Here is a 12,440-nt window from a genome sequence, read left to right as displayed (position 1 = left end):
GCCATCTCCCTGTTCCTCGAGTTTATCCAGATATTAATTCCTCTGGGCGCAGCACTCATACGACAGAAAAATATGCATGTGCAAAATGTTATACATAATTTCACATTGACGTAGGAGTTATTAATGAGAGAAAAGAAAAGAAAAAATTACAGAAGAAAATACTGTCATAATTGTTGAGTTTTGATTAACAATGGTTAATGATTCCATTCAGGGCAAGGTATTAACCAGATAGCAAAGTGATGACTGAGTAGCACTTTGAATTCTATGAGATCAAAAGAGATCCAAGAAAAACAAAAAAACTGCATATCAAAGCAAAATATGCACTCTGAAAATCACAAAAAACACAGATACGAAAATTAGTAATTTTATAAATATTTCAAAGTGCTCTGAAAGCAGTCATCGAGACAGTCTGGTAGGTAACTGCTTACGTCACTACTTCATTCTTAGAACGCTTTCTAATTTGAGCCTGTTATTTGAGTCTGTTAGATTTGAACAGTAGCAGGAAAGACTTAAATTTTCACTCTGGAGCGGAGTATGCGCTGATATGAAACTTTCTGGAAGATTAAAACTGCGTGCTGGCCCGAGACTCGAAATCGGGACCTCTGCCTTTCGCGGGAAGATGAGGTACTGGTAGAATTACAACTGTGAGGAGGGCTCGTTAGTGCTGTTTGGGTAGCTCAGTTAGTAGAGCACTTGCCCACGGAAGGCTAAGATCCCTAGTTCAAGTCTGGGTCCGTCACACAGTTTTAATCTGCCAGCAACTTGTAGCAGGAATGTTATTTCACATTACCTCTTTGAAAAAACATTACGCAACACTACATCTGCATCCATACTCTGCAAACCGCTGGCCTCGAGGAAAGTGCCTAACATTGTACCAGGATAGAATGACTGAATAAATACTTCTGTGTACACTGCAATTACTATAGTCTTCGCTGTCCTTAGGAGCAATAGGTATAGAGCTGAAGAACATTAAATTATTCAGTTAATACTAGTTCTTAAAAGTAACTGGGCTTTCAGAGGATAATTGTCCTGTAAGTTTGACAAACCTGTCACCACTCGTTCTGCCCTTCTTTGTACACGTTCAGTTTCCCCTGATAGTGCTATTTGGTATGGATTGTACACTATAGAGCAATATTCTAAGGGGAGGCCAACGACCTTGCCGCAGTGGTAAGACCGGTTCCCGTCAGATCACCGATGTTAAGCGCTGTCGGGCTGGGCTAGCACTTGGATGGGTGATCATCCGGTCTGCCGAGAGCTGTTGGTAAGGCCGGTATTACACTATCAAATTTCTTTGTCAAAGATTTGATCAAAGATGTGATCCAATATTCCGTCCAATATATTTGACAAAGATCTTTGACGTAGCGCTACAAGGGGTATTACACTGTCATCAAATTTTTCGTCAAAGTTCAAGATGGCTGACAACAACTTGTTATTAACCACAGCAGTTCTACGTACTCCAATTGCATTGTGTGCACATGTGGAAAAGAAGTGGGGGGGAAAAAATGGAACCATACATACGAGGTTGACAGTCTTAAAAGTCCTGGGATTACAACTTGATAATAAATTCAGTTGGGAGGAGCACACCACAGAACTGCAGAAACGCCTTAACAAATCTGTATTTGCAATTCGAGTGTTAGCAGACATAGGCAACATAAAAATGAAAAAGCTTGCATACTTTCATTCCATAATGTCATATGGGATAATATTTTGGGGTAAATCTTGAAGTCAAACAAAAGTTTTCAAGGTCCAAAAGCGTGTAATACGTATTATTTGTGGAGTAAATTCACGGATCTCCTGCAGAAACCTCTTCAAAGAACTGGGTACTTCAGATTCTTGCATTGGTACTGGGGGAAAATAAGAAAGAAAATGAAACTGTTGGCGGGCCAGAAGTACAGTGAGACTATCGTTTGGACGTACGAGATTTGCAGGTTAGCTTTTTTTGTTTTGTATTTCATGCCTAGATACTTCCGTAGAGATATTGTTGCATGTGGATCATTATATGTAATGATTATTACAATACATGCAACAATATGTTTGTACAGTTATCTAGGCATGAGAAACAAACAAAAAAAAACTATAACTCTCGTAGGCCCAAATGACAGAGTCTCACTATACTTCCGGCTCGCAGATTAACTACTGCCTCTCAGTATATTTACTTCTTAATAAAATTTGTCGTAAATAATATATCTCTTTTTCCAACAAACAACTCAGTTCATACATACAATACCAGGAACAAAAATGATCTGCACAAGGACTTAAAAACACTTACTTTAGTTCAAAAAGGGGTCCACTACTCAGGAACACTCATCTTCAATAATTTGCCAGGAAACATAAAAAATTTAGTTAGAAATAAAGATCAGTTTAAAAGGAGCCTGAAAGACTTACTACTGGCCAACTCCTTCTACTCCATTGGCGAAATTTTTAATAGAAACAAATGATGTATTGTATTTATTCATACTATTAGTATTTTTATTTCAGCTTAAAAAAAATCGACATGTTCCACATCCACGAGGATCTCCTCAGCATGGATCTATGGAACGAAAAACTAATCTAATCTGGGTGAAGCCGTGGGTTTTACGACGACACGATAAAAGCATTCAACAAAACTTGTTACGTGGGCTTACAGTGGAAGACGTCAAGTCGTACATCAATTACTTAAGAATGGATGAGCATACATTTCTGTATGTGCTCAATGAAGTGTATCCTCATATCACAAAGCACAATTTTCACTTAAGAACTGCTATATCTTCAGAAGACAGGCTCACTATAACACTCCGATTCCTTGCTACAGGAGAGGGTTATGTTATGTTAGGTTAGGTCAGGTTAGGTCTCCAATCTTCTTAATGTATTTTTGTATTCAGGGTGCCTCACGTTGTAAAGCGCCTCATAAGCTTCAGACATCTCTATTAATTCTGTAGTTGTCGGCACACACCAATTGTATTTACCGGCAATGGTTATAAAAACACTACAGACGACAGAACGCTGCAGCGATGCTAGCGCTCCGCGTGGTAACATATCGCATTGCAGTGAACAGAAGACAAGCGATTTCTTTGATCAAATATACGGCCTCGGCCTAGATTTGATCAAATATTGGACGACATTTGTCAAAGATCCCTATTACACTATCAAATATCTTTGACAAAGATATTGGACAAAGATATTGGACAAAGAAATTTGATAGTGTAATACCGGCCTAAGCGGGGTGCACTGAGCCCTTGTGAGGCAAACTGAGGAGCTACTTGATTGAGAAGTAGGGGCTCCGGTCTCTGAAACTGACACACGGCTGGGAGAGCGGTGTGCTGACCACATGCCCCTCCATATCCGCATCCAGCGACGCCTGTGGGCTGAGGATGACACGGCGGCCGGTCGGAACCTTTGGGCCTTCATGGCCTGTTCGGAAGGAGTTGAGCTTTTTAGTTTTTTATTCTAAGGGGAGCCGCACAAATGATTTTTAAGCGGTCTCCTTTGTAGACTGTCTGCATTTTCTCAGTATACTTCCAATGAACGGAAGTTCGCCATCTGCTTTACATGCAACCAAACCTACGTGAGCATTCTGTTTCATATCCCTGTAAATTGTTAAACCCAAGTATTTGTGTGAGCTGTCTGATTCCAGAGGTGACTCATTAACGTTTCAGTCATAGGATACCACTTCTCTTAGTTTTGTGTGTATACAGTTCTATATGTGCATAAAAAAAATGTTCAAATGTGTGTGAAATCTTATGGGACTTAACTGCTAAGGTCATCAGTCCCTAAGCTTACACACTACTTAACCTAAACTATCCTAAGGACAAACACACACACACACCCATGTCCGAGGGAGGACTCGAACCTCCGCCGGGACAAGCCGCACAGTCCATGACTGCAGCGCCTGAGACCGCTCGGCTAATCCCGCGCGGCTATGTGCATACATTTAACAAGTTGCCAAACTCTGCACCACTTCTAAATCTTATCACTATCTGAAAGATTATTTGTGCAGATTTTTTCACATAGAACTTCATTACAGATAACTGTTCTATCTACTGTCTGAAGATGCTGTTAATATTATTTGCCAGCTCATTAGTATGCAACATGAACGGCAGGGATCCTAACACACTTTCCAGGGCATGCCTGAAGAAATGCCTATGGAAAGTATTGAAACAGTAATGCATATCTGAGAAACGAATTCAAGTTGTAACAATAGAGATACTGCAGAAGTTGTTCAGATTGTAAAACTGCAAATAGATTCCATGTTACGTAGCCCATCATGCAAATGAACGGCGACTCAGAATCTTTAGTGGCTACAAGTCGGTATACAGTTATTCAACACACCACTCTCTTGTTGTGCTGAGAGCAGGCGATGACGCAGAGGTTGGTGATATTATGCCTACAGGGTTGGCAGGCCCGCAGGTAGCGATGGCTATGGTGACGCGACGCTGGCTGTCATCAGCAGCCTCTGCGAAGTCGTCGGGGAAAGGTCTCGTCGTGCCGGTGGCGGAAGTGCACCGCTTCATCGTGGACTGTTTGAAGGCTGTGGGTACCTGCGCAGACAAGGCCTGCGTCCAGGCAGACGTGCTAGTCGCCGCCGACTATAGGGGACACTTCAGCCATGGCATGAACAGGCTCGGTCAGTATCTCCTCACTACTCTCCTACACTCTCTGCATCCTGATCAGCTCGGTGACTATCTTACACTTTATTCCCATTCTGGGTTGCACTTACATATACACTACTGGCTATTAAAATTGCTACACCAAGAAGAAATGCAGATGATAAACGGATATTCATTGGACAAATATATTATACTAGAACTGACATGTGATTACATTTTCACGCAATTTGGGTGCATAGGTCGTGAGAAATCAGTACCCGGAACAACCACCTCTGGCCGTAATTACGGCCTTGGTACGCCTCGGCATTGAGCCAAACAGAGCTTCGATGGCGTGTACCGGTACAGCTGCCCATGCAGCTTCAACACGATACCACAGTTCATCAAGAGTAGTGACTGGCGTATTGTGGCGAACCAGTTGTTCGGCCACCATTGACCATACGTTTTCAATTGGTGAGAGATCTGGAGAATGTGCTGGCCAGGGCAGCAGTCGAACATTTTCTGTATCCAGAAAGGCCAGCACAGGACCTGCAACATGCGGTCGTGCATTATCCTGCTGAAATGTAGGGTTTCACAGGAATCGAATGAAGGGTAGAGCCACGGGTCGTAACACATCTGAAATGTAACGTCCACTGTTCAAATTGCCGTCAATGCGAACAAGAGGTGACCGAGTAATGTAAGCAATGGCACCCCGTACCATCACGCCGGGTGATATGCCAGTATGGCGATGACGAATACACGCTTCCAATGTGCGTTCATCGCGATGTCGCCAAACACGGATGCGACCATGATGATGCTGTAAACAGAACCTGGATTCATCGGAAAAAATAACGTTTTGCCATTCGTGCACCCAGGTTCGTCGTTGAGTACACCATCGCAAACGCTCCTGTCTTTGATGCAGCGTCAAGGGCAACCGCAGCCATGGTCTCTGAGCTAATAGTCCATGCTGCTGCAAACGTCGTCGAACTGTTCGTCTTGCATACGTCCCCATCTGTTGACTAAGGGATCGAGACGTGGCTGCACGATCCGTTACAGCCATGCGGATAAGATGCCTATCATTTCGACCACTAATGATACGAGGCCAAGGGCCGCACTGAACGTCACAAGCAACTCTTTTTATCAATGTTCATTTCGATTTTTTTCCGACAAATCAGGTGATCATCTTTAACTTCAGACATTCCTGTCACTTTTGCAAGCTTTCACCTACTAAGCGCAAACTGCTGGAGGCGAAATGATTTATGCAGCTTATAGCAAAATGATATTGTCAAACTTCCATATAACTTCCCTCACATGTAGAGGGAGAAAATGTCCCATGGATATGGGTATGGAAACGCTTTATCAATGGTAGCAGAACCTGCTTGTGATTTCACATGGGTAAGAATAAAAATTGCACACTGGTGGTAGCATAGTCATTAGTATATGTACTCTATTTGTGTTATTCGTGTTTTAAAATTTCTTGTGGAAACAGGGCTGTTGTAGGCCATTTTGGAGTTCAGTTTCTACAACTCTGCAACACATTAACCATGGGAAAGACACAGGAAAAGAACGGGGTCTAGTTAAGCAAGGGATACAACCCGTCGGATTTGACCAATGACGTCATACATTACTCGTAGATAGTAATGTCTTCGCTTCGAGCCATAGATAATAAAACAGTTCTATGTTCAGGATAAGCGCTATAATTGTACATTAAAATAATTGAATGTGATTTTAAAAGAGAATGCTACATATTGCTGAAAATATTCTTCGTGTGCATTTATTAAATTAATTGGTTGTTTCTTTAATCATTCGGCACTTAATAACATTCTTAATGATATTGAGGTTTCTAGGCGCTTCAGTCTGGAACCGCGCGACCACTGTGGTCGCAGGTTCGAATCCTGCCTCGGGCATGGATGTGTGTGCTTAGGTTAGTTAGGTTTAACTAGTTCTAAGTTCTAGGGGACTAATGACATCAGCAGTTGAGTCCCATAGTGCTCAGAGCCATTTGAATCATCAGTCCGCTAGAACTTAGAACTAGTTAAACCTAACTAACCTAAGGACATCACAAACATCCATGCCCGAGGCAGGATTCGAACCTGCGACCGTAGCGGTCTTGCGGTTCCAGACTGCAGCGCCTTTAACCGCACGGCCACTTCGGCCGGCTAGGACTGATGACCTCCGATGTTGAGTCCCATAGTACTCAGAGCCATTTGAACCATTTGATATTGAGGTAATCTGGACTATTAGCTTCTTATTTTAGACCAATTTTTAGTATCTCAGTTTCGTTTGTAGGTATGGATTTATCTGTTCCGATGAACCTTGATGATCTTCAATAGGCTATGGGCGAAGACATGTTGGCCACGATTTGCTTTTTGCAAATGTGTGGTCTCATTGCTGAGTATGTTCGATGTCGTGAGTGCGGCGAAGATATGCGCCCCACAAGTGTATCTTGTCGCCGTATGTGATTTTTGTTGATGTCTTTCTAGGCGAGCTTCTGTTTTTTTTAGGAAGTTGCCGTCTGGTAAGTTCACTTTTCCATTTTCTTCTTTTACTGCATTTGACTATTTTGACGTATTTCATTGTTGTATTACACCAAAACGTATGTTTTCGTGTAGTCCAGTACGTAATAGAAAGTTCGCAGCTGTAGTTCTTTTTTGTTTCCCAGCATTAGTATCAGTACGATTTTTTCGGATCTGTACTAGCAATATCGAAGGCGAAACGGCCGACACAACTGAAATTTGTATTTCATCCTTCAGTTGACCTTTACACTAACACTACGTATTCGGAAAGAAGGACATATGTAACATTGATGAGATTTACCAACATATGTCAACTGAAGAGGAGAATACAAATGTTGTGTATAGATTTATAGCTCAAGTACAGAATGGGATATTATTAGCATCGAAGGCAAAAAAAAACTACCCCATAGTGAAGTACGGGATACAAATTGTATATGTGTCGTCCTATTGCCTCTTCGCGTAGGTCAACTGAGATACAGTTTGCAAATGTAACGTACGTCCATTTCCACGTTTGCGTTAGCAGTGTACAAATATAGAGGTCAACGGAAGTATGGGATACAAATATTATGTACATAGCTCGTTCTGCCATCGGTAGTACTAATATCTACGTAAGAACAGACTGTTAGTGATAGCGGAGGCGAAATAAACAACACATGTAAAATTTGTATCCCTTGCTTCATTTGGGGTTTAGTGAAGCAGGGGATATGTAGTTCAGCTGAACAAGAATACACTAATGGTAGTGAAAACGAAGAAATCGACGTATGCTAAACTTGTATCCCGTACTGCACTTAAGCAATACAGTTCGAATGAGGTTCCAGATACCATTCATATATATGTGACGTGATGTATTCTATGCTACCGATATTTTCCATCCATTTTTTCCCTTACATTTTCCAGAGGAATAATACGATACAAACACGCGATACCCTTAACGTGAAATACTACTGGCCTTTATATATGTCAACTATATTTTCGTCTCTCGTATTCCTTTGCTTCTTAACACTCTAGTCAGTTCTTTCATCCGTGTAATAAATGCTCTCTGGTCAATTCTGACGTCATTGGTCAAAGCCGACGGGTTGTATCACCTACTTCACTAGACCCAAAGAACGTATTAGTTCAGCATGAAAAACTTTCCTAAATGAAATGTTCAAAATGCCCTCCGTTAGCAAGGATAAATATTTCAACCCGTTGTCACATTGTATCCCTGATGCACTGATGTAACCCTGGAAACTAGCGTATTGTTTCACAGCCTTCCACAATACGGGCACAAAGACCCTCTACGTATTATACCGGGGTTCTGTACACAAGAGCCATGAAATGCCTCCACAAATAAAAGTCTAGTGGGTTTTAGGTCCAGAGAGTGTGAAGGTCAAGGAATTGGTTCTCCTCTACCACTCCAGCTATCACTGAACCTATTACTTAGGACCCTATGATCATTGACACTGAAACGTGGAGGAGCTCCATCACGCGTGAAGTACACATGTAGTCAGACTCACATGTTCTAGTAGAACAGGTAGAGTGTTATCTAAGAAAGCATGGCAAGTTTCTCCATTGAGCCTGGGTGGAAGAACACGAGGCTTTACCAAAAAGCCACCAACAATGCCGGCCCAAACGTTGACAGAGAATCTTTGTTGATGGTGTGATATGAACAAATACGCGAGGGTTCTCGACAGACCACAGGTACTGCTTGTGAAAATTTACGATCTGACCACTTTGAAATGGGGCCTTGTCCGTGAACAACACATTTGCTATAAAATTAGAGTTGACAGGTTGAATTAATATTTGCAGAGGTGCAGTCGTGCAGGACAATCAGCTACTCATAGTGACTGTATGCACTGCACGTGGTACGGATATGGTAGGTCTTCATGTTGCACTCTTAAACAGTCACGTAGTAAACACTGCCTGATGCAGCTATAGATAATTCTCTTACGCTGGCATTAGGATTTTCACCAGCGGCGTGAAGAATTATCTCCTGCTTGTTTCTCGTCATAGGGCTCCGCCAGTTGCGAGTATTAGGCTTAAATGTCCCATGCTCCCAAAGACGATTGCTTCAAACATCCTATCGGGGCACCAACGTTCTGGAAATTTCTCCCGATACAAGCGTATTCCATTCCAATTTTACATATCTGATTCCCAGTCACGACGCTTATTTTTACTGCGTGTGGGAAACCATTTGGAGTGGGAACCCAATTTTCCAAAAACTACACCGGGTGCATGGGCGACGAACTGTCGGGCATCCAGCAGCATGGGACTATCTCAGATTCAGAGGAGAAAAGTTTTACAATGCTAGTAAATACTCTTCTCCCAAAGAAAAGTCTTCGTCCATCTGGTCTACTGATAACCTCCAGATTCCAAAAAAGTTACCCTCCCAGCAGGGAACAATTTCGAGGGCGCTGGCTCGTCATGCGAGAGGACCTGAACGTCGTAAAAAGCATGCTGGATAGCATTGGGAACAATAAGACGAGCAGTGTTAGCAGCAGACCAATGCTAGTCACTTGCTGACTACCCATGGTGTCGTTCCGGCCCCAGCACAAACTCCCGGAACGTGAAAGCGGCCACCAGCCCCCAAGTGATCTCCGACATTCTATCTGCTGCTGACCGCTTCCACGTTCCCAGATTTCGGCTCTGTGGCAACACTCCGATCAGCGCGTTTCTCCCCATGTAACGGCAGCACAGACAGATCACAAAATCTTAGACAGCAGAAGGAAAGACGCGTCAGCTCTAATTACCCAGTGCAAATACACTACTGACCATTAAAATTGCTACACCACGAAGATGACGTGCTACAGACGCGAAATTTAACCGACAGGAACAAGATGCTGTGATACGCAAATGATTAGCTTTTCAGAGCATTCACACAAGGTTGGCGCCGGTGGCGACACGTACAACGTGCTGACATGAGGGTAGTTTCCAACCGATTTCTCATACACAAACAGCAGTTGACCGGCGTTGCCTGATTGTGTGTGATGCCTTAGGAGGAGAAATGCGTACCATCACGTTTCCAACTTTCGTAAAGGTCGGATTGTAGCCTATCGCGATTGCGGTTTATCATATGGCGACACTGCTGCTCACGTTGGTCGAGATCCAATGACTGCTAGCAAAATATGGAATCGGTTGGTTCAGGAGGGTAATATGGAACGCCGCGCTGGATCCCAACGGCCTCGTATCACTAGCAGTCGAGATGACAGGCATCTTACCCGCATGGCTGTAACGGATCTTGCAGCCACGTCTCGATCCCTGAGTCAACAGATGGGGACGTTTGCAAGACAACAACCATCTACACGAACAGTTTAACGATGTTTGCAGCAGCACGGACTATCAGCTCGGAGACCATGGCTGCAGTTACCCTTGAAGCTGCATCACAGACAGGAGCGCCTGCGATGGTGTACTCAACGGCGAACGTGGGTGCACGAATGGCAAAACGTCATTTTTTCGGATGAATCCAGGTTCTGTTTACAGCATCATGATGGTCGCATCCATGTTTGGCGACATCGCGGTGAACGCACATTGGAAGCGTATATTCGTCATCGCCATACTGGCGTATCACCCGGAGTGATGGTACGGGGTGCCACTGGTTACACGTCTCGGCACCTCTTGTTCGCATTGACGGCACTTTGAACAGTGGACGTTACATTTGAGATGTGTTACGACCCGTGGCTCTACCCTTCATTCTATCCCTGCGAATCCCTACATTTCAGCACGATAATACACGACCGCATGTTGCAGGTCCTGTGTGGCCCTTTCTGGACACAGAAAATATTCGACTGCTGCCCTGGCCAGCACATTCTCCAGATCTCTCACCAATTGAAAACGTATGGTCAATGGTGGCCGAACAACTGGTTCGCCACAATACGCCAGTCACTACTCTTGATGAACTGTGGTATCGTGTTGAAGCTGCATGGGCAGCTGTACCTGTACACGGCATCCGAGCTCTGTTTGACTCAATGCCGAGGCGTATCAAGGCCGTTATTAAGGCCAGAGGTGGTTGTTCTGGGTACTGATTTCTCAGCATCTATGCACCCAAATTGCGTGAAAATATAATCACATGGCCGGTCGGAGTGGCCGTGCTTTTCTAGGTGCTACAGTCTGGAACCGAGCGACCGCTACGGTCGCAGGTTCGAATCCTGCCTCGGGCATGGATGTGTGTGATGTCCTTCGGTTAGTTAGGTTTAATTAGTTCTAAGTTCTAGGCGACTGATGACCTCAGAAGTTAAGTCGCATAGTGCTCAGAGCCATTTGAACCATTTTTGTAATCACATGTCAGTTCTAGTATAATATATTTGTCCAATGAATACCCGTTTATCAACTGCATTTCTTCTTGGTGTAGCAATTTTAATGACCAGTAGTGTAATAACTAAAGCATGAAATGAAGTGATTAAAAGGGGCAGTCAAATGGAAACGAGACAAATGGGAAAACATAAGTAATCTGTTTAGTATTTTACAAGCAATCACCGTAACTGTTAATAATTTATCCCACTATGACACCAGCCAGTCAATGCCTTCATGGAAAAATGTTTGTAGTTACCCACGGAACCATGATTGTACCCAGGGGCGCACCTCCTCGTCTGAAACAAATCGAAGGCCACGCACGTCTTTCTTCAGGGCTCCATAGATATGGAAGTTACATAGTGAGACCTGTGGAAAGACATTCGTGCCGTCGATGTGCTCCGGACGTAGGAGTGTGCGCTTGGGTGCAATCATGGTTCCATAGGCAACTGCAAACTTTTTCCATGAAGGCAGTGACCATTTTGTCTCACAATAGGATAAATGTATTAGCAGTTATAACGATTACTTTTAAAATAATGAAGCAGTTCACTTACGTTTTTCCATCTGTCTCGTCATCATTTGCCTGCCACTTATATTTCAAAATAAGAATAGCCTACGCTGGAAAATGGTTTCCCTCTATAGTTCACAGCGGCTCTAGATCGAAATGTGGAGAAGGCTATTCCAAGTAATTAACCAGAATGCCATACTCAGCATCCTAGAAGACGCTATCCATGTTTCCCAACAGATCGCACTGTCCTTGCTTTCTACTCGTATTCTGACTACAGCACAAAAGCTGCCTCTCCCCACCCAACCCCTCACCATCATCCACAGTACAGTTTCAGTCTCATGATTCAAATGGCTCTGAGCACTATGGGACTTAACTTCTAAGATCATCAGTTCCCTAGAACTTGGAACTACTTAAACCCAACTAACCTAAAGACATCACACACATCCATGCCCGGGGCAGGATTCGAACCTGCGACCGTAGCCTAGAACCGCTCGGCCACCCCGCCGGCTCAGTCTCATGATAATGAACTTTCTTTCATCGCCTACAGTAATATTCATAAAAAAGTCACATTAATTTAGAAATTCTGAA

At 43.5% G+C, this 12,440-nt stretch overlaps 1 protein-coding gene across 1 annotated transcript in view; it reads left to right on the top strand.

Moving 5' to 3' along the window:
• Positions 1-4,392: 4,392 nt before the first annotated feature.
• Positions 4,393-12,440, top strand: part of LOC124616419 (uncharacterized oxidoreductase YjmC-like) — an 84,040-nt gene continuing 75,992 nt past the window's right edge. Inside the window, exon 1 of the mRNA XM_047144726.1 lies at positions 4,393-4,603. Within this exon, the coding sequence (XP_047000682.1) occupies positions 4,393-4,603 (211 nt within the window). The remainder of the gene's footprint in view (positions 4,604-12,440) is intronic.

Source organism: Schistocerca americana, chromosome 5 (assembly GCF_021461395.2).
Source record: "Schistocerca americana isolate TAMUIC-IGC-003095 chromosome 5, iqSchAmer2.1, whole genome shotgun sequence".
NCBI classification, from domain to species: Eukaryota; Metazoa; Arthropoda; class Insecta; order Orthoptera; family Acrididae; genus Schistocerca; species Schistocerca americana.
Note: the sequence above shows the minus strand (reverse complement) of the source record. Positions and strands in the feature narration are given on the sequence as shown.